Source organism: Gavialis gangeticus, unplaced genomic scaffold, assembly GCF_001723915.1.
Source record: "Gavialis gangeticus isolate Ggan-Ray unplaced genomic scaffold, GavGan_comp1, whole genome shotgun sequence".
NCBI lineage: Eukaryota > Metazoa > Chordata > Crocodylia > Gavialidae > Gavialis > Gavialis gangeticus.
Genome location: NW_017729025.1, coordinates 24,011,260 through 24,036,323, shown reverse-complemented (window position 1 = coordinate 24,036,323; position 25,064 = coordinate 24,011,260). Strand labels below are relative to the sequence as shown.

General features: G+C 39.8%; 1 protein-coding gene across 6 annotated transcripts in view; it reads left to right on the top strand.

Moving 5' to 3' along the window:
• The first annotated feature begins 41 nt into the window (after positions 1–41).
• Positions 42–25,064, top strand: part of MARK3 (microtubule affinity regulating kinase 3) — an 84,167-nt gene continuing 59,144 nt past the window's right edge. For 3 of the 6 annotated variants that reach the window (XM_019518517.1, XM_019518515.1, XM_019518514.1), the window contains exons 1-4: positions 42–154; positions 8,603–8,641; positions 14,963–15,154; positions 23,447–23,500. In XM_019518517.1, the coding sequence (XP_019374062.1) occupies positions 104–154; positions 8,603–8,641; positions 14,963–15,154; positions 23,447–23,500 (336 nt within the window). In that variant the 5' untranslated portion in view covers positions 42–103. The remainder of the gene's footprint in view (positions 155–8,602; positions 8,642–14,962; positions 15,155–23,446; positions 23,501–25,064) is intronic. The other 3 variants (XM_019518519.1, XM_019518518.1, XM_019518516.1) reach the window with 2 other exon arrangements.

Sequence of the window (25,064 nt, the reverse complement as noted above, 5' to 3'; positions counted from 1 at the left end):
GAGGCCGCCGGGCAGGGGAGGGGGGGTGTCTCGGGGGGTGGGGGGCGCCCCGGGGGTTTCTCTTTGGTCCCGCCTCGCCGCGCGCCAGCACGAGCCCAGGACCATGTCCACGCGGACCCCCCTGCCCACCGTGAACGAGCGCGACACCGAGAATGTGAGTAGCCCGTGGGAACCCGGGGTGGGGGGGCTGCCCGCCTGGACGGCCCTGCTGCAGGCATGTCGGCTCCGTCACAGGCTGGGGGGGGCGGGCAAGTGCTGGAGCTGGTGTGTGCGTATGTGACTGTGTGCATGTGCCCCCACCGAGAGAGGCTAAGGGGAAGGGAGGTGGGTGGGTTCAGATTCCCCAGCGGATGTGTCCCCTACCCCCACTCCTCTTGCATCAAACGTCATGACAGGTCCCTCCGAGCACAAGGCCTGGCCTTGTGGAGTGGGGACGATGCTCCTGTGACACCATTGCTGAGCCCCTTCCCACAACACTGCCTGGGCGGCTCCGCGGATGTTACAGGAGTAGTGTGGAGAAGATGCCTCTGTTGAGAGGGACCGTGTCCTTGCCAGCTGTTACGTACCTAAGTTAGCGTTTGTTGTCTCGGAAGATGACAAAAGTAGTTGCATTTTCCAGCAGCCTCTCCCTCTTCACCTCCAACCAAAAAAAAAAACCCCTGCCCTGTTTTAAGGATTTGCCTGTAAGCTGTGGAAAGAAGAAGAAACTGCTGCTGGCCTAGTGTCATGGGATGTTAACATGTGAAAGCTAATTGCTAAAACAAGTGGATTAAGCACTAGTAAATGGACTGGAGGGAACAATCTTGTGCCAGCAGGGGATGGACTAGCTGACCTAGATAATTGTTTTTTTCTGTCTTTTTATGATTTTAAATGATGATAATGCTATTTTGCTGTTCACCTGTTCAGGTGATGTTAAAAGGTCCATTTCTCATATTAATAAGTTAGTGTTTCCTTTTATTAAGAGGTAGCATTTTTACAGTTTTATATTCAACTGGTAAATACAACTGCATGCTTTTAACAGGCTCAGTCAAACAACCATATTTTAGCATGACAATTAAAACATCCCTTTGATACTAAAATATGCACAAATATGTTGTAGTAACTTTATATCATCCCAAACCAAACTTCAACAAGCCAAAGTTACCAAAGGTTCCTGAATGTAGGAACTGCATTTACTTAAGGATGATACCAATCTTATTTGACCATAGAGGAGGGATCTTTTTAAAAGGTTCTTCTAAAAAGTATCAGAAGAAAAATTGTTCTTTGTCCATTAGAGATGATGCAGATGAGTTATCAGTCTTTGTACTGCTCTAAAGCGAACTTATTATCAATGAACTTCCTTTCTATAATTTTTTTCCTTTAAATACTACCAGGTGTCCTTTACAAAATATGTTGGGCCTAAATGAAAGGGACAGGTGAAATCTGCTTTTTTTTGATTGAAATAAAAAAGAGAAAATTTTAAGCTAAATGTCAGGAAAACACCCAACTCGGTAAATAGTCTAAATGTAGAGATGGGAGGCCTTCTGCTAGAGACACTTCAAAACAAGACTAGACAAAGCATTAAAAAAATGCTGCATGGAACAGTTGCTCCACTGGCAGGGATTTGGAATTTATTGATATAATAGACATCTCTAACTTCTGTGATCTTTATTTGTTTTAGCTCTTGGTCCAACCTGCAGGTTAAGAGCTGTATTAAGCAAAAAGTCAGCAAAGTGTATTTGGTTGTAGAATCTCAGAGGGCCTCAGCCCGAGAGACAAATGCAGGCCTATAGAAGAAAAGCATTAACATGGAAAATCTTTGTGGCCCTTAATATGCCACAGGGCAGCTGAACTTCTAGCAGATTGTCTAAGCAAATTCCTTTGAAATGTTTGACCAGTTATTCTGGTCCCAACGAGGCTCATCATTTTTAAACGCCAATTTTGCCTTCCATCCAGGTTAGTCAGTAAACTGTATCTGTTACTGTTTAAATCTGGTTCTATAATTTGGCTCAAATTCTAATATAGATGGAGATTTAAGCACGCAATTGTTTGTAAAAGGGCTTTGTACTCCAGGAAACGCTGATTTGCACAGTTGTTGTGACACTTGAGGCTACATTTGACATTTCATCCATTTAGGGTACCTCAGTTTGGTTTCAACATGTGGATTACTTTTCAACAAAGTCCTTAGTAATTTTCTTAATGAACATATGTTGGTGTCTGTTGCTTGCAGGCCTGTTACCTTATGCTTTGATCACGGCAGAACTTGCAAGCTAAACAAAACTGGCTTAGGTGACCACTGAGGTAGTAGTACTGGTGATTTTAAGCAGCTTAATCCTTCTCCTTGGGTCAGACTGAACCAAAATCCCAGTATAGTACAGTACTGTGCACAGTTCCTTCTTTCAGGTGTGGATCCTGACTCAGTGGCTAAAATGTGTACAGGAACCCTGCATCTGCATGCAGTTGTATAAGCAGCGAAATGCGTGTCAGCACGCAGAAAATGGTGGTGGTGCACTTTTCAACTAAAACACCTTTGTGTGTTAGTTCAAAAGTGTGCCACCACCACTTTTTCAGTGCTGACACGTTTCGCCGCTTGTACAACTGCATGCCCCACAGTGTGCCTGGCGCTGCAGTGCAAGCAAGTATAAATGCCCATTCTGCCTAATTGCCTCAGCGTCTATAACTGAATACAATTTACATTTCACTCATTTATTTATAAAACACAGTATTATCATTCATATCTATTCTAACCGTTCTTTACCCACAAAAAGTGGATGTGTTTTATTGGCAAGAGAAACAAACTTGTACTTAACTCTCTCACATGTAGATGAGACTTAATTAGCCAATATTCATAAAACACTTTGATCCTTTAAACAAAAGGTGCTTAGAAATGTAGCACCTTCAGAGACAGCCTTTGGGTTGTGGTCATAGGGCTCCTAAAGTATTTCTCAATGCATATATATTATAATAGAGAGAGATCTTTTTGTTTTTGCTGATAAAGGATGCAACTTAACTTGTGCTGAACCTGGCTTCACTGCAAGCATAAGCAAGGACAAACTGTTCAGTGCAGTATCTAAAACTTGTTTTCTCAAATTTATATTGAACAATGTTTGTCCTTGTCTACATTTGTACTCAAGTATGTTCAGCATCTGGTAATTCTCTCAGTGTAGACAAGGCCTAATCATCAGTGCTCAATTTGTGTGATTTTCAAATGCAGTGTATAGCTCTCTTTGTTACTGAGGGACCCTTCAAATTGTAAACTAGGAGAGTGGAACTGTCACTGACTTTCCCTGAAAGTGATTAGTTACTGTGCTTTCTAGTTGTGCCAAGGGCTGGCCTGTGAGGTTCAAGAATATACTTTTGGGATGAAGGGGACTCAGGGGTGACTTGGAGCAATCTGGGTATTCCGCTGATGGCATGAAGACTTCCCTGAGCTGGCTGGATGGATGCCTGTTTGTAAACAAGCTGGCTTTTGACCTTGCATTATCTTCTGGCTCCATGGATAGTAGAGCAATTCATTGGAGGCAGCTGCTATGCTGAAGGCTGCTGGTGCAGATGAGGGGGTCCCAATATCTCTACCTTTTGCAAAAATCGATGTTCAAGAAGGGAGTGAAGAGAAAACATTGTGAGCTTAAACAGTTCTATGGGCCTGGACGAAGGATGAAGCCCAGTGCAGGGGGAGTAGGAAAAGAGGCAATATAGGGAAGCCTAGAAGAGGGGAGAGGAGTTGAGTCAACCTTGGGTCATGAGTATAACTGGTTTATGAGGCCTCAAAGAGAAGGAATGACAGTGGAGTGACAGGAAAACAAATGGAGCTAATGAGGGAAAAGAGGAAGGGCAAAATATAGGGTAAGGTGGTAGGTAGGAAAAGACTCTGGAGAACAGGAAATAGTGCAAATAGGATACAATTTCCTTCTCATGAGAGAAAATGACAAAGCAGTAGACAAGAAGGAAGAAATGGAAGTGGTATAGAAATGCATAGAATTTTGTTTTACATGTAAAAAGGACATGGAATGAAAAGAGAGGGACTTCCAAGTTAAATAAATGTAACTTATGCTTCCATATATCCAGTGCATGGCTGTTATGTAATAAGGAATGAGGCAACTAATTTGAAAATTTATTAGTATTTCTAGTGCTTTGGATTTTAAAGTTTGGGCCACCAGAATTTCTAATGTGAATAAGTCCATTGAAAAATATCAAGATATTGGCGATGATGCTTTCACAAACCCAAGCAGAAGCAGGTGGGATCCACTTTTTGCAGGAAGCTCATTATCTTCTTTTATTCACAGATGAGTGAGTGAAAGTTGGGCGGGCCCAGAAACTCATCTTACTAGCCCTCCCAAAATCAGAAGGGTAGCTCTGAAAGTGTTATTTTTAAATAGACCTAAAGTGCATTTAAAGTATTTGAGCAAAATTGGGGTACTTACATGCAACATGGAAGATTACATCAGTCTATGTAATGTTTACTAGGCATGTCTTTCATGAGAGGAATGCAAAAGTATATAATCAAAATGCTGCCTGTAGCAATATGGAATTAGGGACAAAAATCCTATGTGCCTATTACCAGAAGAGGTTTTACCTCATCAGAAAGCTAGCACCTCTGTAATGTTTTCACAAGCTATTTTAAATGTTGAGTTAATTCTTGTAAATTAAATTGCCACCTACATTTTAACTTAGGGCAGTATATTTAATTTCTCTTTATTTTATCTGGGAAGCTCTTCGTGAATTATTTTGTGCTTTTTACAAGTTTAAAGTGTGAAATATGCTCTTGCCTTTTTATAGTAACTGGGATACCTCCTAGGCTCTGCTGTTCCATTGAGCTACATACAATATCCCTGACTATTTTCCTTGACCTTTTACTGTATTGAGAATTAGTAAATGGGCATGCTGAAGTGAGAAGCATATTATATGCCTGTTTCTCAACTGTACTAAATTATCCAGTCTGTATCATTCAACCCAATTTGGCTGTTCTGTCATAGCAATAAATGCACTGTGCAATGCTTCTTTTGTGTCACGTATGTTAAAAAATAAAGGCAAAGCACTACTGATTTTTTGGATTAAATCCCATTTGATTTGCCTTGCACCATAGACAAACAACTAGAAGAACACAGTACCTTAGCCCAAAAGTCTTTTAAGAAAATGTTTTGCTTAAAAAAAAATTACACTATGCACTATGGCTTAAATTCTGATATTTTTTTTTTCTTTTTAAAGCAGTCATCTGTAGAAAACCAGGAAGATGTTTTATGTTATATAAAATACTGAAAGGAAATATTTGCTGCAAGTGAAAATACTGTGTATTTAATCCATGGACTGTCTTCCTAAGGAGTGTTAAAATTCACATATAACATTCATGGATCATAGTCTGCCTTTGGGGCTAGCTGAAAGATGTATTAATTTTCATGTAACCAAACAACTCTGTGAACTAAATGTCTAAAGTGATTCAAGCATAGGTAAACCTGGCAAAGACTGGAGGTATTTATCTTGTTTCCCATAATACACAAACTAGCATGTTTGCTACTTCCTCCCACTCTTGCTCAAATAATACCTTTTTTTGGAAGCCTGCCAACGCAAAAATGGAAGGGACTAATTGAGCTTTGTGGGGGATGGGGAAATATTACCTTGTTTTGTTTAACACGAATTCCCACCCCGATTCAGTGGATATATGACTACTGCTCTGACAGTACCAGAGATGAATGCATGCAAAGCATAAACCTAAAAGGTGCTAAAAGGTTTAGGCTTAAACCTAAAAGGTTACTGAAGTCTATCTCTTGGGAAGGATTCCCCAGTTATACATATTGGCCCAAAAATATGGGCCAGTATGTATAATTCTCCTTTGCTGAGCCATATGTATTTCATCTTTAATGTCAAATTTGTTCCTGCATAATTAAAAGTTGGAATAAGGCTTATTAAACTACACACTGGACCCGGTTTCTGAAAACTGAGTCCTTTTAGTTTCATACATAGTCACTAACAGTGATGTTTCTGGAACCAAGCTAGTAGTTGACAGTGTTGTATCCGATTGCTCTCCTTCGGCTATTACTTCCTGGTGCTGAAGCAGTAAATAAAGCAATCATGATGTGAAATTATATAATAAATATCAGATCTAGGTATGTGAAGTGACAAAGTGCTTTAAAAGACTGCTAATGTTACTGTGCTTGGTTGTGTTTTGCATTATACCAAAATGATTTTTACACTAAATCTTGCTTGGTGCTACCCATGGGCATTTTTACACATGCTCTGGATGTGGGGGGCGGGGGGTGGCACTTTAATTAAAGTGACTCTGAGAGCCGATCTAATTAAAGTGCTGCAGCGTCTTGTGTATCAGCATCCCCGCACTTAAAAATGTCAGCAGGGTGCTTGAACTAAAGCTTGTTGAGTGATCTTTGATTCGAGTGCAACCACCACCATTTTTAAATGTGGGGACACTGATACACAAGATGCGGGGGCTGCTGGAGTGCGGTAAGGACCACACTTCAGCAGACTCAATTAATTGAGTCTGTTCTGACCCACTGGTATTACAGCGCATCAGACCAGCCTCCCCGCTCATATACAGACACCCCATGGGTTCACCACACTAATGAACACATTTACTCTGTTTTATTTTGGCAAAAGTGCAAGAAAACTGGTGCACGAGAAGGACTCGGTGAAGCAGAGTAGCATCACTTTGCTAGCAGTTTGGTCTTAAAGAATTGGTCACATAAAACAGCTCATGCTTAACTAACACATTCACAGCTCTGTATCTACAGTGTTATGGTCCCTAGCTTTATCGCTTGACTTCTGTCCATAGGTTGTCTGTGGACAGAAGGGTGTCTGCTTGCCTTTGGCCCATGCAATGAGTAGTATTTCAAATGCAGAGCTAACACAAGAAACGTTGGTGGGGTGGAAATCCCTTTGCCACACAGGACAGTGGCACACATCCGCTCTTTGGCCTTATAGTCTTATCAGACCTCATGGTAACTGAATGCAGTGTGTCTGGTCCTGTTGCATTTGTTAGGCAAGCCTACCCTGATAAGGGGAGGGGGCATTTCTGTTTGTCTGCTGTTGTGTTTTTCCTTCTCAGGATGTTGAGAATTAGGAGGATGTATCGTGATGTCAAAGCTATTTCTAGTAAAGATTAGACTTGTTCTGCAGGTTGTCTTTTTAAACAGGTTATTGTTTGGCAAGTATGTCCTAGTTAAACTAGCCAGTCGGTTTCATTGTTCAAATGTTGTGAAATACAAGTGAGCAAAATAGCTGGCTGAAAGGTGGTAGTATTGTATTAGCTTTTGGAAAACCAAACTCCACTTTGTGAACTTCCAAATTCTATTCTATTCTATTCTATTCTCTCACTTTCTGATTGAAAGATGCTTCCTACTACTGTGGCTACCTTCGGACTGAACTCATACTTCCTTCAGTCACATTGACTACAGTAGTGTGCCTGTACAAGGTCGAAATGTGTTAAATCTGGTCTTGTGAACAGACGAATTATTGCCCTTTTTGTCCATGTCAGAGAGTATTTTGGCCTTAAAGAATGGAACTTAGAATTGCATAAGACAAGGGATGCCTGCATGTGCATATATACCTCACATTACTTTTAGTCTTTTAACAAGACTTAAAAGACCACACAGCCAAGCCCACGTTTAAAGAATGACTTCTGTGGACTGCTTTAGTTCTGTAGGAATTCCGGTGTCCATCTCTGTCCATACTAGACTTTGTAAATTCCCGTGAATGTCATTGAGATCATGTGAACTACAGAACTACTTGGTATGAGTAAACGTGGGGTGGACCTGGCCCATTTCCAGTCTCTTCATAGCCAGACTTCTAAGTTAACTGAACAGTTCTTCTAGGTGTGCCCCCCCCCCCCGCTTGACCTACATTACAAATCCATGAGATTACTGTGAAGCTAAATTTTCAGAATCTAATTCACTATATATTTGCTTTCTGTATCTCCTGGATTTATACAATGTAAAGATTATCCAGTTTTTGAGTTTGACTTGGTTTCTCAAATATTTGTATGATACTGAAATGTTTGGGTTCTAAACAAAGGAGAGCACAAGTATTTTTTTTAACCAGACACTTTCCATTTGAATTAAATGTGTAGTAAATTTAGTGAAAAGGCATTGTGTCACTTTCTTTTTTCCAGAAGGTTCTGAGTATTAGTTTTTAGAGCTAAGATTAATTGGTTTTCTCAAGGTTGGCAACTTGAAGATTATTTTCACAACTATGCAAAATAGACTTGAGTAAAAAGTGTGCTTGCATGTGTGTGTGTGCATTTGAGTGTGTGTGTCACAGACCTTTCCTGCTCCTTAAAGAGAGCTTTCTACTCACCAAATATTTTCCAAGTCCTCCTAATTTTCAGTTCTTGAAGAAGTGGCTTAAAACTCCATTTTCCCAGTCTTCCAGAAGCATTAGCACCTTCTTCTAAAGGACTTTGGTTGTGAATCATACTGATTTGGTAAATCTAGCTAGCCCCTTTGAGTGTTTCTGAAGTTCCTGTCACGGTATTCTGCATAAAGAGATTTAAGGTAGATCTAACATTATCCGAGGGTACCTCAACTGTCAGCTCTTCCATGCTTCATTTGCTTTTTACTCTTTTCTTTTTCTTTTTTTTTCTCTTCATGCTAATCATTATCTGGCCATGAGAAAGGATGTCGGCTCACCTTTGGGGGAAGGCTTTTGCGAAAAGGTGGGTTTTGCATTGTGTTCTGAATACAGTCAAGCTTAGGGTCAGTTATAGCTTTTGCAGTAAGAAGTTTCACAGCTGGAGACTCTTTATTTCCAAGTCTTCCTCAGCTTCAGGAGTAGCATATCTCTCATGTAAAGCTGTTGCATTTACTTGGAAATGGAGAGGTGACCTTTTAGATACTAGCCCTGTGCATGAAAGCCTTAAAGATAAAAACTTTAATTTGAGATGCTGCATGTGTCAAGACTTGGAAAGAAGGGATTGTTTGGTGATGATGGTACTGGGCTGGAATATGGAAGATGTATTTTAATACTGGCTCTTCAAACCAATGCCTCAGGCTAGTTGATCTCTATTGCTAAATTTAGTCTCTTGGATGGTGAAGTCCTTCCTCAGGCTGTAGCTGTGTTGGTCTAAGGATGTAGGCAGACAAGGTTCTTTGAGTAAATCCAATATCTCTTCTTAGACCAACTCAATAAAAGATACTGGATTTACCCAAAGAACCTTGTCTTCCTTGGCCTGCAGAATTACTTTATCATCAGATTGGGGTCAGACATCGAGTTCTGTGGCACGTTCTATAGATTGAAGATGACCGCCTTTGTTTTAAAGTTTATATCCATGTATGACATCAGGCTTTCAAAATTATGAAGGCTTATTACAACTGAAACCCTAGTTGCTTCAGTTTTGGTTTTTTTGATTTTTAAATGCAAGCTGTCCAGACTTTCTCTCTACCTTCTGGTTGAAGGTCAATGATGGATGAAGGCTGGACTATGACAAAAAACTCACTGAAGCAAAACAATTGGGCAGAAAGACACAGTGTATCTGTTAGTTGGGACTCTGGAAACACGTGCTTCTCTCTAAGGATAGGCAATGTGATGATCCCCAAAATGTTGCTGCTTCTGGGGGTGGGGAACTGAGAAATGCTTGTAATGCAGGGGTAGTTATATCAATGGGTGAGGGGAAGCTATGTTGCTAGGCAGGGGAAGGTAGCTCTTTTCAGCAGGATAGGTACCACTGCTTGCTCAGAAGTATTTTATAGAAGTAGCACTTAGCAGCTTACATCTACACTTGTTCCTCACTGCACTTGCTGTTTTCCTAGCTTTCCCAAAAAGCAGGTACACTGCACCTTCCAGAAGGACTTGGACAGGTTATTTTTATTTTGGGCTTTTTATCTTTCCACATGCAGAGACCTCATCTCTCAGGAGCAGCTTTTCCTGTTTGTCATTTTGTTTTACATTGACTTGTGCCACATGCATTGACAAAGGTGCAAATTCAGTTAAGGAATGAAGACTGGGGCTTCAAAAATGAAACTTGTTAATTGAATATAAGGGAGAGTACTTCTGCACATGTCAAACACTAACCATTGTCTTCTTTAGAAATGGTGCTTTGAATGATAGCAGCAGTGAGGATCCTCAGATAGCTTGTGTTACTATAGCAATATAATATATTGAAACATGGAACTGGAAAGGGATTTCTTGGGTCAGAGTCCAGTCCCCTATTCGGAGTACTCATGTCATACAATCGCTTTCGTAAACTGATCAAGAGTCATCTCAAAAGTCACTCTTATCTATGCTTACTCTCGTTGGAAGGGTGTTTTGGAATCTTGCTGTCCTTGTTATAATGCAGGACCTTTAAAAATTCAGTAAGGTCATCTAAAGCCTCATCTACATTAGGCTGGTTCTGCTGTCAGAAGTTCAAGCAGCAGACGACAACTACCAGTGGGAACCTGGGAGAGTGATTATGCATCTAAACAGCTTTTAGCTCCGTATGCTCCACTACAGCAGTTATGCTACAGAGGCCAAGTGCACCAGGAAAGACACCAGGTACTTCAGGGCCCCCTGCAGCCAGCAGGAAGTACAGCGTGTCTGCACACAGCTTCCATGAGTGATGATGGCACAAGCATTTTCGGTTTTTTTGGTTAGAGGAGTTGTGTTACTCTGTCACTGGAATGGAAGGAAGGGAATCCCTGCCACAGGGAATCCCTGAACATAGATGCACAGAACCAGTTCCACTGGCAAAATTATGTAGTATAAATCAAGGCCAAAGCTACCATTTTTGGAAGAAGGAAAGCTAGTGTAAATCAAGTATTCTGGGGGAAAAAGGGAAAGTGGAAGGTTACAGAAATCATATGGGGCAGGATATTATTTTTTTTTTCCATTATTTTGCAACAATGAAATGAATAACAGCAGAATTCCTTGGTAATTGATATTACTGTTTTAGGGATTTTGGCTTTGTTCTTGCATGTTTTCAGGCTTTATCCTGTTCTTCTAACAGTTCCTTAAAGAGAAAAAACCCTGTGTCTAAATTTGTGTAAAAAAAATAAATAAATAAAATAAAATAAAAACATACAAATGACAGCTGCCAAACTCAAGTGTTGCACTCAGTGCAGAATGGTAATATATTTAACCTGATCTTGACAGAGAGAGGAATTTGATCCCAGAATTAAAATTTTGTATTATTGTAATCATAGTGATAATTTACTTTGGACTTGATAACATGTATTATACTCAGAATAGAGTAGAAATCAGTAACACTCCCTGTCAGTGTTTTAAAACGACCCGTTTCAGAAAGCTGGAAAACAATTATAAGGCAAATGAGCTGGAAGAAAAACTAAACAGAAATGTCAGTTAGAAACTGCGTAGGACCACTGTACTACATGCTAAAGAGCACACATGGAAAAGACAGGCATAGCAATGAATATAAACTAAAGTAGGAATTGTAGAAAAATAATAGAAGCAAAGGGACACGAGGAAAAATTACTGGTTGGCAAAGTCAACAGCAATAGGAGGCGCTGTAGGTGTACTAGCAAAAGGAATGCTAACAATCACGTTAGCCCATTGCTATATGGAAACGGTAGAAGTGCCAATAATAATGCAGTGAAAGTAGAAATGTCTAACAAGAATTTGTCTCTTTGGGTGGGGAGCAAGATGGAAAATATTTCATTGTACAGCATGAATAAATTAATTTAAACAATAACTTAAACAGCAGCTGCTACAATTTGATATCTGTAACATCAGGTTCACATACCTTGCCCTCAGGAGTTTTAAACGAGCTGTCAGAGGAGTTCTCTGGGCTGCTGATGGCTTTTTTAAATAAGTCTTTGAGCACTAGGGAAATTCCAGGGCCTGGAATAAAGCTACCATTATGTCCCTATTTAGAGGGTAAACAGGATGTAGACCTGTCAGTCTAACATCAGTCCCAGGCAATATAATGGACCAGCTGATATGAGACTACATTAACCTAGAATTAAAGGAGGGTAATATAAATAATGCCAGTCCGTTTTGATTTATAGAACATGGAACTGTGTATCAACCAAATTTACAATCTCATCAAAAAAATAAAGGTTGATCTGACTCGCAAGTTTTAACATACAATTATAAATATGGGATCATCAAGCAGATGTTTGTCCTGGGGCCCCCACAGGTATCAGTTTTTGGCTGTGCTGTTTAATATTTTTATCCTTGATCTGGAAGATAATGTAAATTCATTAGTGATAATTTTTATTGTTACTGTTTGGGGGGCAGGAGGTTGGGGGTTTTGTTTGTTTGTTTGTTTTGCAAATTGGACAAAGATTGGTAGGGAATAAAGGGGAGGATGGGTAACTGATTCATGATGATGTGGAATGCATGGAAAGCTATGTGCAAGAAAACAATGCATGACAACATATTTTTATATCCAGGAAAAACAAATGTCTTTCATGCTTAAAGGATGGGGCATGGTTCCCTGGCAAGGATTGATTTTTGAGCAGGATTTGGGGGCTCTTTTGGAGAAGCAGCTGTACATAAGGTCCCAATATGTTACTTCGACTAAAGGGAATAATGCCATCTTGAGATGTATAAATGGAGGAATATCAAGTAGGAGTAGGGAGATCATCTTACTTCTGTACTGGGCACTAATGTGACCTGTGTTGGATGTCTATCAAGTTGTAATGTAACATTTAAGGAAAGGTATTGGAAAAGTCAGAGATCGTTAAAAGATGAGCCACAAAAATGAAGAATTGGAAAACATGTTTTATGCTACGGAGGCTCAGGATGCTCAATATACTTATCAAAGAGAAGGTTAACAGGTGATGTGATACAGTATAAACCTCATTGTAAGGAACAGAAGCCTGGTAATAGGTGGTTTTTAAGACTACGTGGCAAATCCAAAGTTGAAATGAGATGTAAAGTATTAATGGTTAAGAGTTGATAATTAACTATTGGAGCAGCTTAGTCAGGGCTGTGGTGGATTCCCCACTTCTGAGATTTGGGATGGGGTAGGTGTGATTCAAGCACAGCTATTGGACTTGAGTGAATTCAGAGAAGTGTTGAAGTGATGTTGTAGCCATGATGATCCAGGAAATACATGAGACACAAGGATTTTTGTGAGTAATAAGGCACCTGGCTGGGGTCTTGTGACCCCTTCCACCCCCAGTGCTTGTTCCTGCCCGTGGCGGGGGGTCGGACTCCATCTGTCTAGGTCCCTTCCGACTCATTGATTCTGTGAACTTGTTGAACCAACTGTGTGGTTGGGCTAGAGTTAGACAAAGTTTTGGGTGTCACAATAGGAAGCGTACTGTGGTACCCAAAAGCTTGTTGAAGTCTATACCAACCCTGCAGTTGGTTCAACAAAAGGTATCACCCACAAAATTCCTTACCTCTCACATGAATTCAGAGAATCCTCTTGGCCTGTCTTACACAATGGGTTAGACCAGATGATTGCAATGATCCCTTATAGTTTTAAGTTTAAGAAAGAAGTTAAGTGTCTTGTGTTGCAATAAACACGAATGCATTTGCAACCCTTGCTCACATCACTATTGTGGTTTCACATCCCTAGCTCAGTTTGGAGTTTGCAGTGATGGTTTGGAAGAACTTTTTCAGATTATGGAGGGTTGCACTGACCCTGGTTTTTACCTTATCCTTGCTGGACCCCAGCTAGAAGAGTAGCACAAGCTGTAAGTTGTCTAAGAAGATTTCTTTAAGCAATAGTCGAGTGGCTGGGACAACCATTGCGGGTTGGGAAGGAAGGTAAAATGACAAGGAGGGATTCAGGGTAGGTGGCAGACTTGGGAGCTGGAAATGTTTATATATCCAAGCATGAAAGGCATCTTATGGTACAGTTGAAGCTGAGATTCAAAGATGACACAAGAGTGGGATATCAGGAAAACAAATGAAGGAAAAATTAAAACAAGGAGGCCTTGGAACCTTATTTTATTAAAAAGCTTTCTTAAATAACATGTTTACTGACTTTGTATTAAGAGGACCCATTGGTCTGTTGTATGCATCCAAGTAGGATCACATGGTAGGAGTTAACTTGCGGGGGAACAAGAAGCCTTCTTCCACTACTCTCCTCCCCCCACAGATGGCAGAGGGCAACTCTAGTGAAAGCTTGCTGGTTTGGGTGTTATCCATGAGAAATATATTTTAGGGTCCTCCTTTCAATTTTGGATCTATACAGTAGGATGGAGACAGTAATTTTCATTGCTTTGAATTTAGCAGAGTGATTTAGGCAAGTGCCTCTTCATATTATAAATCCTCTTTCAGCACGTAGGTTTAACAGATGCATATTAATGTTGTTAATTCTGAATGAAAGAGCATTTAATCCCAAACCATCAAAACAAATATCATGATCAAATTTGAGAATCTATTCCTAGGATACTAATGGCCACTTTCAGAGATGACTAAAGTTCTCTCTTTCTAAATGTAGTGTTATAGTTGTATTTAGCTAGAGTTGAGAACTAAAATTATTTGTTTGGTACTGGAAAAGTTTTTTTACCTGCAGAAAATAATTTGAAGTCTTTGTGTTCAGCCAACTGTTGAAAACAGTCTTTTAGCATCAAGAATTGATTTTCTTGAGTTTTTAGGTTGGTTCAAAACATTAAAAAAATTTCAAAATTTGGGAAAATGAAAAATTGGAATACTTTCTAATTCTGAGTAGTCTCTAAGTGCATTAAAAACAAAAGGGAACTATGTGAAGGCAGCATATTAAACCATTTATTTCATGCATTTAATCATTTCTGATGCTGATTTAGGACTAGAACTTAAAAGGTGCTCAGCATGTCCAACTGATATTTTAATTAGTTGAGTTTGTTGGAGTTCAGAACTTTAGAGTTTAGTCCATTAAAGAGCAGTGTTGATTCAATGCTGAAGTGTTGATCAAAGCCTCATAAAGACTTAATAAAGGAGGAGTGTAATGAATTGAATGTCCCCAAAGCACTTCAAAATGCATTCCTGTAGATTGCTGTAAAATTAAAATTTCTGCAATTGAAGCTGTTAATCTCAGATGCATATTTTTTATTATTACTGTTTTATGCTTTTTCTCTTATGTTTGTATGTATCTTTATCATAGCACACGTCTCATGGAGAAGGACGACAAGAAGTTTCCTCTCGAACTGGGCGCTCTGGAGCTCGTTGTAGAAATTCTATAGCTTCCTGTGCAGATGAGCAACCCCATATTGGAAATTACAGACTACTTAAAACTATTGGAAAGGGGAATTTTGCAAAAGTAAAACTGGCAAGACACATTCTTACTGGCAGAGAGGTAAAACGTTTAACTGTTTAAAATACTGTTGTATCATGCATAGTTCCAGAAGTACTTTTGAAATAGCTTTACATAGAATCCAAGAACCACTTGCCATTTCTGGTTAGATGCAAAAGTATAACCTTACAACCTTTTATTCCAGCAAACATATGCGTATGAAGTGTACATACAAAGGCAAGCGCTTTTAAACAGAGTCAGGATATGTAGTATTTAAAGAAACTTTTGGGGGCAAAGACTGGCTTCATGTTTGTGAGATACCTAGCACAACTGAACCCTAATCACAACTCGGGCTTCTGGTGCTGCTGCATTACATTACAATTTGTAATTTACATCTAGTGACAGTTCCTTGCTGCATTTAGCAGCTGTAGTCATACTAGAATTTTTTTTTTTCTCCCAGAGATGGTTCAAATACTGTAGAAAGTGTTTCATGTTTTATGCTGTTGTTACTGGTAGCTAGTTTGTCTACTAAAAGGCAAAGACTTTTCCTCTCAGTGTTTCTTTTTGACCTACGTTTGATAGGTTTGGGTGGAGCTTGTTCAACAGAGGTTGGAAAGACCCGTTTAGCCAAGATGTACAAGGAAAACCTAATGGTTTTCAATGCTGAATGCAGTGGGTTAAGTGTCATTTACCCTTCTTGAGTTAATACAGAGAGTGGTACAGTATAACCTCATAAATCTGGCATCCTTGGGACCAAGCACCTGCCGGAAATTTGAAAATTCCAGATTTTTGAAATGGTGTGCAGCTGCTGCTCTAGGGCCAGCCACTGCTACTCTGCCCACTGCAGCTGTGGAAGGGGAAGCCTGAATGCTGCTGCCATTCACTACCCTGCAGCACTGTTCTGGGACCGACCACTGCTACTCCCCGATGTAGTGCATTTTTAAAAAGTGCCAGGTTTTTGAGAATTCTGGAATTTTGAGGTTTTGCTGTATTAGGAGTAATGGAGTTATCAGTTTCTGGATTGGACACTGATATTTTTTTAAGAAGGACCTGACTAGTTGTGCTGGTTAAATGTTCTATGGGACTTTTTAAAATAATGTTCTTTTCCTGCCAAGTTTCCAATTTAGTTAATTGCAGTCTGACTAAAATCTGCTCTATGCTTAGTGAACTTTATAATTTCCCACATTAAACTTTTGTTCCCTAGTAAACAGCAGTAGTACAAGAATGTATTCAGGGGGTTTCTGCCATGGTGCAAAGCAGTACATAAAAATGGCCCAAATAAAAGGATGCTTTCCCCCCCCCCTTTTGCTGTAAATAGGTTTTTATCTCAGATTCATGATTTTACACATTTCTGATGAAATCTTCCAGCAAATAAAAGTGAGGGAGCCTAGGAACTTAGGCCCAGGTACACAAAACAATTTAGGCAGCACATTTCCATTGATTTCAAACTATATAATTACATTATTTCAACAGAAGTTCAGTGTTCCTCATTTTAGATAACTAGGAAACGAAGCAGGTACATTCTTGTAAAAATTGCATAAAGTATTTTGAATCATAGAAGTCAGGTCGGAAGGGACCTTGTAGATCTTCAAGTCCGACCCCCTGCCTGGGCAGGAGAAATACTGGGCTCAAATGACTCCAGCCAGGTAGGCATCAAGCCTCTTCTTAAAGACCCCCCAGGGTAGGAGCCAGCACCACTTCCCTTGGAAGCTGGTTCCAGATCCTAGCCGCCCTGACTGTGAAGTAGTTCTTACGGATGTCTAATCTAAACCTCCTCTCCAACAACTTGTGGCCGGTATTCCGTGTTACGCCAGGGGGCGCAAGGGGAAACAAGGTCTCCTCAAACCCTTCTGGTCCCCCCTAGTGAGTTTATAGACCATCACCAGGTCCCCCCTCAGCCTTCTCTTGTGAAGGCTCAAGTCTCTTGTGAAAGCTGAATCACTTCTGGAGGAAAGACGACATGTAAACAAGAGAGCTTACCTTCTTATTACATGTATGATCATTTTTATACCAGGTCTCAGTTTTCCAACCTGTCTTGTTTACTATTTTTTTTGCAAGAAATAACTGCTAATCAACCAGTTTTGAGGGCATGTGTGTTCCGTTTTGGTTGATTTGTGTGTGTATGTTACTGTTTGTTATACCATCTGGTGTTAGTTGATGTGCACTGAGGAAAATCCAAGTTCTCTTATGATAAACTTGTCATTTCCCTGCATCCTAGTCCTCCTTTGAACCTGTTCCATTTTAAATTAATCTTTCTTGAACAAAGTTAAACACAATATTTCACATGAGACCTTACCCAGCTCTTACACAATTAAATTAGTATTTCCCTTCTGGAAGTACTTCATCTGATATATCCCAAGGATCATATTTATGGGGGGTTTTTTAGTTGCATTCTGTTGGTAGCTCAGAGTCATCCTATAATCAGCTAATACAGCAGACCTTTCTCCTCCTCGCTTGTTTCCAACTGATGAATTCACAGTTTAAACCAAAAATTATTGTTACTGGTATATAAGTGTATTACCTAAGATTTTGTAGTATCAAATTTCATCCCATTTCTTTTAGTTCAGTCCTGAGTTCATCCACTTATTTGTATATGATATGCCACGATCCTTTGCATCAATGCTGACTCCTGACTTTGTATCATCAGCAGGGATCCAGATTTTTCATTTCCTGCAGAAGAGCGTGGATTTTTTTCCCTTTCGCAAACAGCTCTTTGCAGGCTGGAACTCTGACACCCTGCAATGAGCTGCTTGCAAAAAGGGTGTGAAATCCTAAGCCCTGTCTGGCAGGGGGTAGGGGCAGGAGCAAGGCCTGAGAATCTGAGACCAGCCAGGCCTGGCTCATACTCACTTTGCCTCCTGCAGCCTTTGGGGTAAGTAGGGCCTGGGGGCAAGTGGCAGCTGGTGGCCCCCTCTGGGGGGTGGGCAGGGGGCTACCAGTGGGAGTGAGAGGCACCAGTAGGACTTGGGGGGCTGTGGCTTGGGAGTCAGGGGCACCAGCGTATTGGGGCTGCTCAGCACTACAAAGCAGCAGGAGAGATGGCCATAGCTGGGCCCATGTCCTGGTGAGCGAAGGGAGCAGGAAGAATTTTGATTTTCCATGATTAAAAAAACCCAAAATTAAATGCCAAAATGTATATGTATTTAAAATGTATTTTATTATAATGATTGAGGCACTGGTAGGCTTCCAAATTGCTTTACAATTTTAAATATTAAGTTTAAATATTTAATTTTAATTATATCAATAAAACACATTGAGTTTGATAGAGGAGTCAGCATCGATATACATATATATAGTGGTGTTTCATTTTAATTGCAGAAAAACATGGATTTGGGGGTTTTTAATTGAGAATTTTGGATTTTTTAACAGAGAAAACCAGGATCCCTGGTCAGCAAATTTCAGGCAGGAGTCAATGAGCCAGTAAGGAATAGTTTACCCCTCTTTCACTGAAGGTTAGGCAGAGGACAGTTTCCCCATGCTCCATGCCCAGGAGGGAAATCCAACGTGAGCTGGAGCCAAACTTGGTTATGATCATTACTGCAATGTTGCATCTGACCACCAACAAACTTCCACTCACAGTGGAGCTAAACTACCAAATGGATGGTAAGCTCTTTAATTTCAGCTGATTCCAAGCCAAAACCAAGACAACCCCCACCTCAATCAGTGAGCTCCAGTACGCTGATGATGCTGTAGTGTGCCCACTCAGAAGCAGATCTTCAGGCAATCATTGACATCTTTACCAAGGCGTACAAGAAAGTGGGACTGACGCTTAGCATTTAGCAGACTAAGGTCCTCCATCAACGAGCTCTTAATGAGCGTACCCTAGCTCCAGTAGTTCAAATTCACATGGAAACTCTAAAGAACGTTGAGTATTTCCTGTACAATAGAAGCCATCTCTTGTAGAAGGCTGACATCAGCAAAGAAATCCAGCATTGCCTTATGTGCAAGTACAGCCTTCAGATGCCTGAGGAAACAAGATTTGAAGATCATGGCATCAGATCCGAAACCTAGCTCATGGTTTATCAAGCAGTCATGACCCCCACCTTACTGTATGGAACTGAGGAATGGACAGTTGTACAAGAGGCACCTCAAGTTGCTGGGGAAGTACCATTAATGCTGCCTGCAGAAGATGTTTCGAATCCAGTGGGAGGACAGATGCAAACATTAGGATCCTTTTGCAAATAAACACAGTGTGAGCTTTGAGGTGATGATTGTCTGACATCAACTTTGCTGGGCTGGCTGTCTGACTCCAGACTCCCAAAGCAAGTTTTATTCTCTCAGTTTGGTCAAGGTATATCTTCAAGAGAAAGGGAAAACAGTTCAAGGACATCATCAAGGCCAACTTGGAAAAAATGCAACATTAACATCAACTCCTGGGAGACTATTGCCCAGGACTGCTCCAAATGGAGGAAGTCTGCTGCAAGGATCTCAATCCTTTGAAACATTACGACAACAGGAGGTGGAAAAATGGAAGCAACAGAAACAGCATGTTGCAGACCAAACCAACAGCCTAGAGTGACCCACCCTGCATGGAAACATGCTTGAGCTGCAACAGCCTGCTGATCCCAGATAGGCCTCGTCAGCCATCTCCAGACACACAAATAAGACAGTTATGGAAGACATTCATCCTTGACTGCAAGGCATTGCCAGTGATGGTCCTCTTAAGTACATTTAAAGTACTTTGCTCAGTTCTGCTTCCAGTAGTTGCAGTTTCCCTCTTTGTACTTAATTTGAAGTGTTTATTTACCCATTTAAGCCTGCCTCTTCCTACAAGTTTTTCCCTGTGCTGGGATTATATATTTCAGATCTTTTCAGTCAAAGGGTACTGAAACTTTCCAGAACTCCTCTGTTAGGGGTCAACAGTGTTTTCTGGCAGGGGGGCTAGAAAAACCCAGCTTGGGTCTGAGGTGAGCAAACACTAGGACCTGGCTGTCTCGACTGCTTCTCCCTGCTGCCTGGCTGTAAAGGAGGTGCAGGGAGAGCTCCCCTTCCCCAGAAACTCATGCCCTCCTATCTGTGGTGCAGTGTGGCGTGGGGTAGGCAGTCAAAGCCACAGCTCTGAAGACCTATGTTGTCAACCCCAGCTCTGTGTTGATAACTTCAGTGAACTACACAAACTAGTTTCCCTAGTCTATCAAAATTCAGTCTTTTGAACTGTTGTTATCAAACTAGTTTTACTTATTTTTCCATTTAAAATAAGCTGAACTAACTCTTGATCAGAGGTTGTTCTCTATTACAGTCTTGTATAATCTACTCAGTATAGGCAACTCCCGCTGAACACTGTTTCATTATAACACACATTTTAAATTGATGCCTGATTTCAGTTAGTGCTCAGCAAGTTTTGTTTTAACACTCACGGTCACCATCTTGTCATTAAAAACAATTGCGGTTGCCATCTTTGGTTGTCAAATACTGTTGGTTTCGCTTAACACTCATTTTGCTTAATGTTCAGTTTTTCAGGAACCAGTGAAAAGCGCTAAGCGGGGCTTGCCTGCACTAACCAAAACCAAGGCTTAAGTTTCATCACTTCTTCTTGGCCCATTGACAATTTGATGAACAAATCTATTGAGGAACTTTTTAAGGAAAGTCCAAACTCACTTTACAAGTTATACCTAAGGATATTAGCCTCCTATGGGGTAAAATGTCACAGCTGTTCAACAGTATTGGATAACATTGTAAAATGACTTGGGATAGAAAGCAAAGAATCCCTTGTCTAGTTGACCTAAGCTATATTTTATCTTCCAGAGTTAAAATTTGGTCAAGACAGTGGGCTTCAACCACTTCTTTTTGAGAAGTGTCATGGGAATTTTTTTCAAGTTTACAAGGGTTCAGGGTCCCAGTTCCCGTACCTGAATAATGGATTCATAACCTCACAATTCCTTGAAAGTCTTTCAGTCAGAAAACAGCTAAGCAATGTCATTGTCCTGTGCTTCAAACTCTATCAAGGTGGGAATACTATCTTTGAGCGAGGCTGAAAATATTTCATTTGAAAATAAATAGTCACAATATGACTGGAACTGGTATTTCACGCATTGGATATGTATCTGCTATATGGGATGCGTCTTGAAGACAAATCTGGAATTTTTTTCCCTGGAAACAATGCATTCATTCTATATCTCTAACTGGCCTTTCCCTATTTTAACTAAAATATACTTCTTCCCCTTGCCCCCACTTCCCTCCCCTTAGTGTTTTGTTGTTGTCTCTTTCTGCATGTGTTCTCCCTGTTAAGTTCTAGTGCATGATAGCTTGTGAAATTACACACCTGGTCAATCCAGTCTTACTATATTGTACAACCATCCATCATGATGTTATATTCAATCATTTTATTTCTGCTAATATACATTTGTGTAAATTCTCCTTGAGAACTGTTTAAAAAAAAAAGTACATGAATTGTAACAAAAAGGCCTATTGAAGTCCAGCTCCCTTAGAACCCATGGCTTTCATGACGGTGATGTATTTGATGTGCTTAAATAGTGAACAGGACATTATTTTAAAGGTTTCCTGTTTCTGATCTACTTAAAGTAAAGGCTACAGTTAGAAAAATGAAGATTATATAGGGAAACTAAGTAACTTTTCAGTAATCTTCTCTGTTACGATTGTTATGAAGATACCTGTGAAGGAGCTGCTTTTTTTTTATTCCTTAAAAAAAAAAAAAAAAGAGAGAGATACTATTTCAGACTAAGCTGTCAAAATAAGATGAGTAGAAATAAATTTGATTTAAGAATGTGTGTGTCACATCAGGTTTGAGTGGTATACATCCAAGACTAGTGAAGGTGCCCAGGTCTAAATTGGCAGAACTGTTAACCAAAAAAAAAATGCAATACAATTAAAGTAGATACTGTTCAAGACAGCTAAAAGGTAGACCTATCTGGACAGTGAAAGTAGACATATTTATCTTTTTTCCTTTGGAAATAAGTTCTAGAGACAGTATAACAAAACAGTAAGCCATACATCTATTCCTGGCAGTTGGCTGAAATAATGATTAAAAATTATAGTAACTTACCTGGAAGATTATGAAAAGGTCTGACCAACACCTTATACAAAGGAAAATTATTGCACTAATCTGTTTTAGTTCTCTGAATGCATCAGTAAAACTGCAGTTAAAGGAGAATGATTTAGAACATGTAAACTAATATTAAAGTTGTTAGAGGATGAAAAGCAAAGCATTCTTACATATTGAAAGTTGACAAGAGGCAAAGTAGGATTAAATAGTCAATTTTAGGGTTCTGTACTAAGTTTAGCGTAAGTTTAGTCATCTTAAAACTAAGATGACTAAGGGGGATGGTCTTTGAGGTGGTAAAATTACTGTTTGGTTAGTAAAGACCAAAGACGACTGGCAGGGAAGTTTAGACACACCCTGAATGCACAACACCAAGATGAATGAACTTCATTGTCTATAAAGAGAGAGAAAGTAATGGATGCTTGATGCTTAACTGTTTCAGCTCAGAAAAGGAGCTTAGGTGTTACTGTAGATCAGTATAACGTCTACTGTGAGATGCTCGCACCTTTCCCTGAAGTATCTGAAACTGGACTAATTGGGTCTCGTGTAGTTAACTTCTGGGTTCGTGTTGTTGGAAAAATGTGCTTTGTGTCTTAAAAGTTTCTCGCACTTGGTTTGTATCTGAGTTGCATTGCAATGAGGCTCCTCTGCCTTGCTGTTTTTGGTTTCGAGAGACCTCATCAGACCATAAGTGTGCGTGGTTACCCATGCGCACAGTTCTCTTTTGGTCAGTTTGTTAAATTAATACTTCAGTTTATTAGCAATCTTCTGTACTTTTTACTAGGAAAATACAACCTAATAAAAAGTAAAACTTTCAAATTAGTTCATCTTTTTGCTAGAATATATTTCTCTTCATATCCAAAAGTGAATGAGTTAGTAAAACACTTGGGCATGCAAATCTAAAGTTGTTATAGATCAATTTAGCTATTAAAAAGTATGTTTTAGCAGTGCCTGTACTTTGCCACAGAACTTTGTTTCTAAAACGTCTTCCCAGGTTTAAAAAATATAATACATATAGCTACCATTTTGAGAGGGCTATAATCTAAAGGAAAATGTCTAGTATTAAGTTGCACTGCAAAACATTTTATAAATGTATGTGAACATAAAAGAAACGTTTGAATGCTTCTCTTCTGTAATAGCACTAAATGCTGCTTTTAATCTCTGATCTGTCCAGTGTGTGTAAATAGAACTGAGGTATACTGAGGAACTAAGGAAACTTTGTTTCAAATAATTGTTTGGTAATAGAATAAAAGTGTGTATTTTTTTTTTTTTTAATTTGCACAAAAAGCTAGATTCTCTTATAACTTGATTTATTGTCTTGCATTTTAAAAAGTTTAAATCAATTTTTCTTTTAGGTTGCAATAAAAATAATTGACAAAACACAGTTAAACCCAACTAGTCTACAGAAGGTAAGCCTCTCATTTTTTTTCAGTTGTATTGCCCCTTGTTCTCTTCACAGTCTCCTTCCCTCATATGTTGTAGTCTCTGAAGCAATACCTACCTCTTTCTTCATATAATTATGTCCACAAGTTTGACTAAATTTAATAATTTTCCCAGTAACAGGCCTGTTTAGGAAAGTTTGAGTCCTGCAACATGAGTACGGTCTCTAAAGATGAAATATCTACAATATGGCAGATTAAGAAATCTACATGTTCTTAGCCAGTCTTATTTTAAGCTACTGAAATACACTGAACAGTGTCTCACCTGGTGACATTTTATCTTTCAGGTGTGATCTAACTCGGTAGAAGGGTCATGCAGGAGTGTCCACATTTGTCTCTGTTACTCCCAGAGGCATTTTGCTAAACTAACAAGTAGAAATAATTTTCCTTGACTTCTGGCCTTGAACATTGTCTTTAGGCTGAGAGTCGTGCAGTGTCTGTCTTGCACATAATTGTCACCAATAAGTATTTTATAGATTGAAACATACTAATTTCTGACTGAGATGTGAGTGGAGAGATCATCTCATTCCCTGCTATATTGTGTTGTCCTATCTGTGCTAGCAAGAGTAAGTAGTGATAAATGCTACTCACATCACACAAGTCAGTCATTCTGATCCAGAGCACATACATGGAGTACATTGTGTCATTTTTATATAGATACTTTTATAACTCTAGCATGTAAAATCAAACGGGAATAATCACAGGCTTTTGATTTATGTAATTTAATGGAAGTACATGGACCTGAATCTATTCGGATAAGAGCAAATACCAGGAATTTGGTTTTAAACAAAATTAAGCTAAATAAACTAAATAACATATGTAATTCGATTTATATACATAAGAAGATCAGCTCAGTAGGTGCTCTAATCTTAATGGAACAAAAGCAAATAACAAAAATGTACACACTTCTAGACTATGGCTGAAGTCGGTTGCAATCAGTCAGATTTGTAGGTAATTTTTGTTTAAATGGGCTCGGGTAGGTTGCGACTAAAAGCCATTAGTGGATGGCTTTTTAGCCTGTAGAAAAGGGCTTATTCTTAAGACAGCTGTCACAGCTCCTTGTTTGGAAGGCTCAGCAAAGTGAAGAATTAAAAGTGCAAAAGCTTACAAGTGTTTGTTAATTTCTGTATTGTTACATGTTGTAATGATTTGTAGTGGCCCCTTCATGTATTATAGTTGTGTGGGAGTGTGAATTGATCATTTTGGAGATGCTTTGATAAGCGGTTTGCAACCTTTTTAAAGGAGTGTACCCCTTCTGGGTACACTTCTGGTGGAGGGAGGTGGTAGCAGCAGCCAGACGCAGTGTGGGGGCTGGTCCTGGCAGCTGGACCCGGAGTAGGTGGGGAGCTTGCCTGCAGGGTGGTGGATGGTGGGGGCAGCTGTCGTATGAGAGTTTCTCCCTTTCCCCCTCCCCACATCTGGGCAGTGCCTGTGCAGCCCACAGAGGGGAACCTGCTGCCCTCATGCCCCCCCCCCCCAGTACTGATAGCCAGTATTTGAGGAGGCATATTGGCTGATACTGATCCGATTTCCA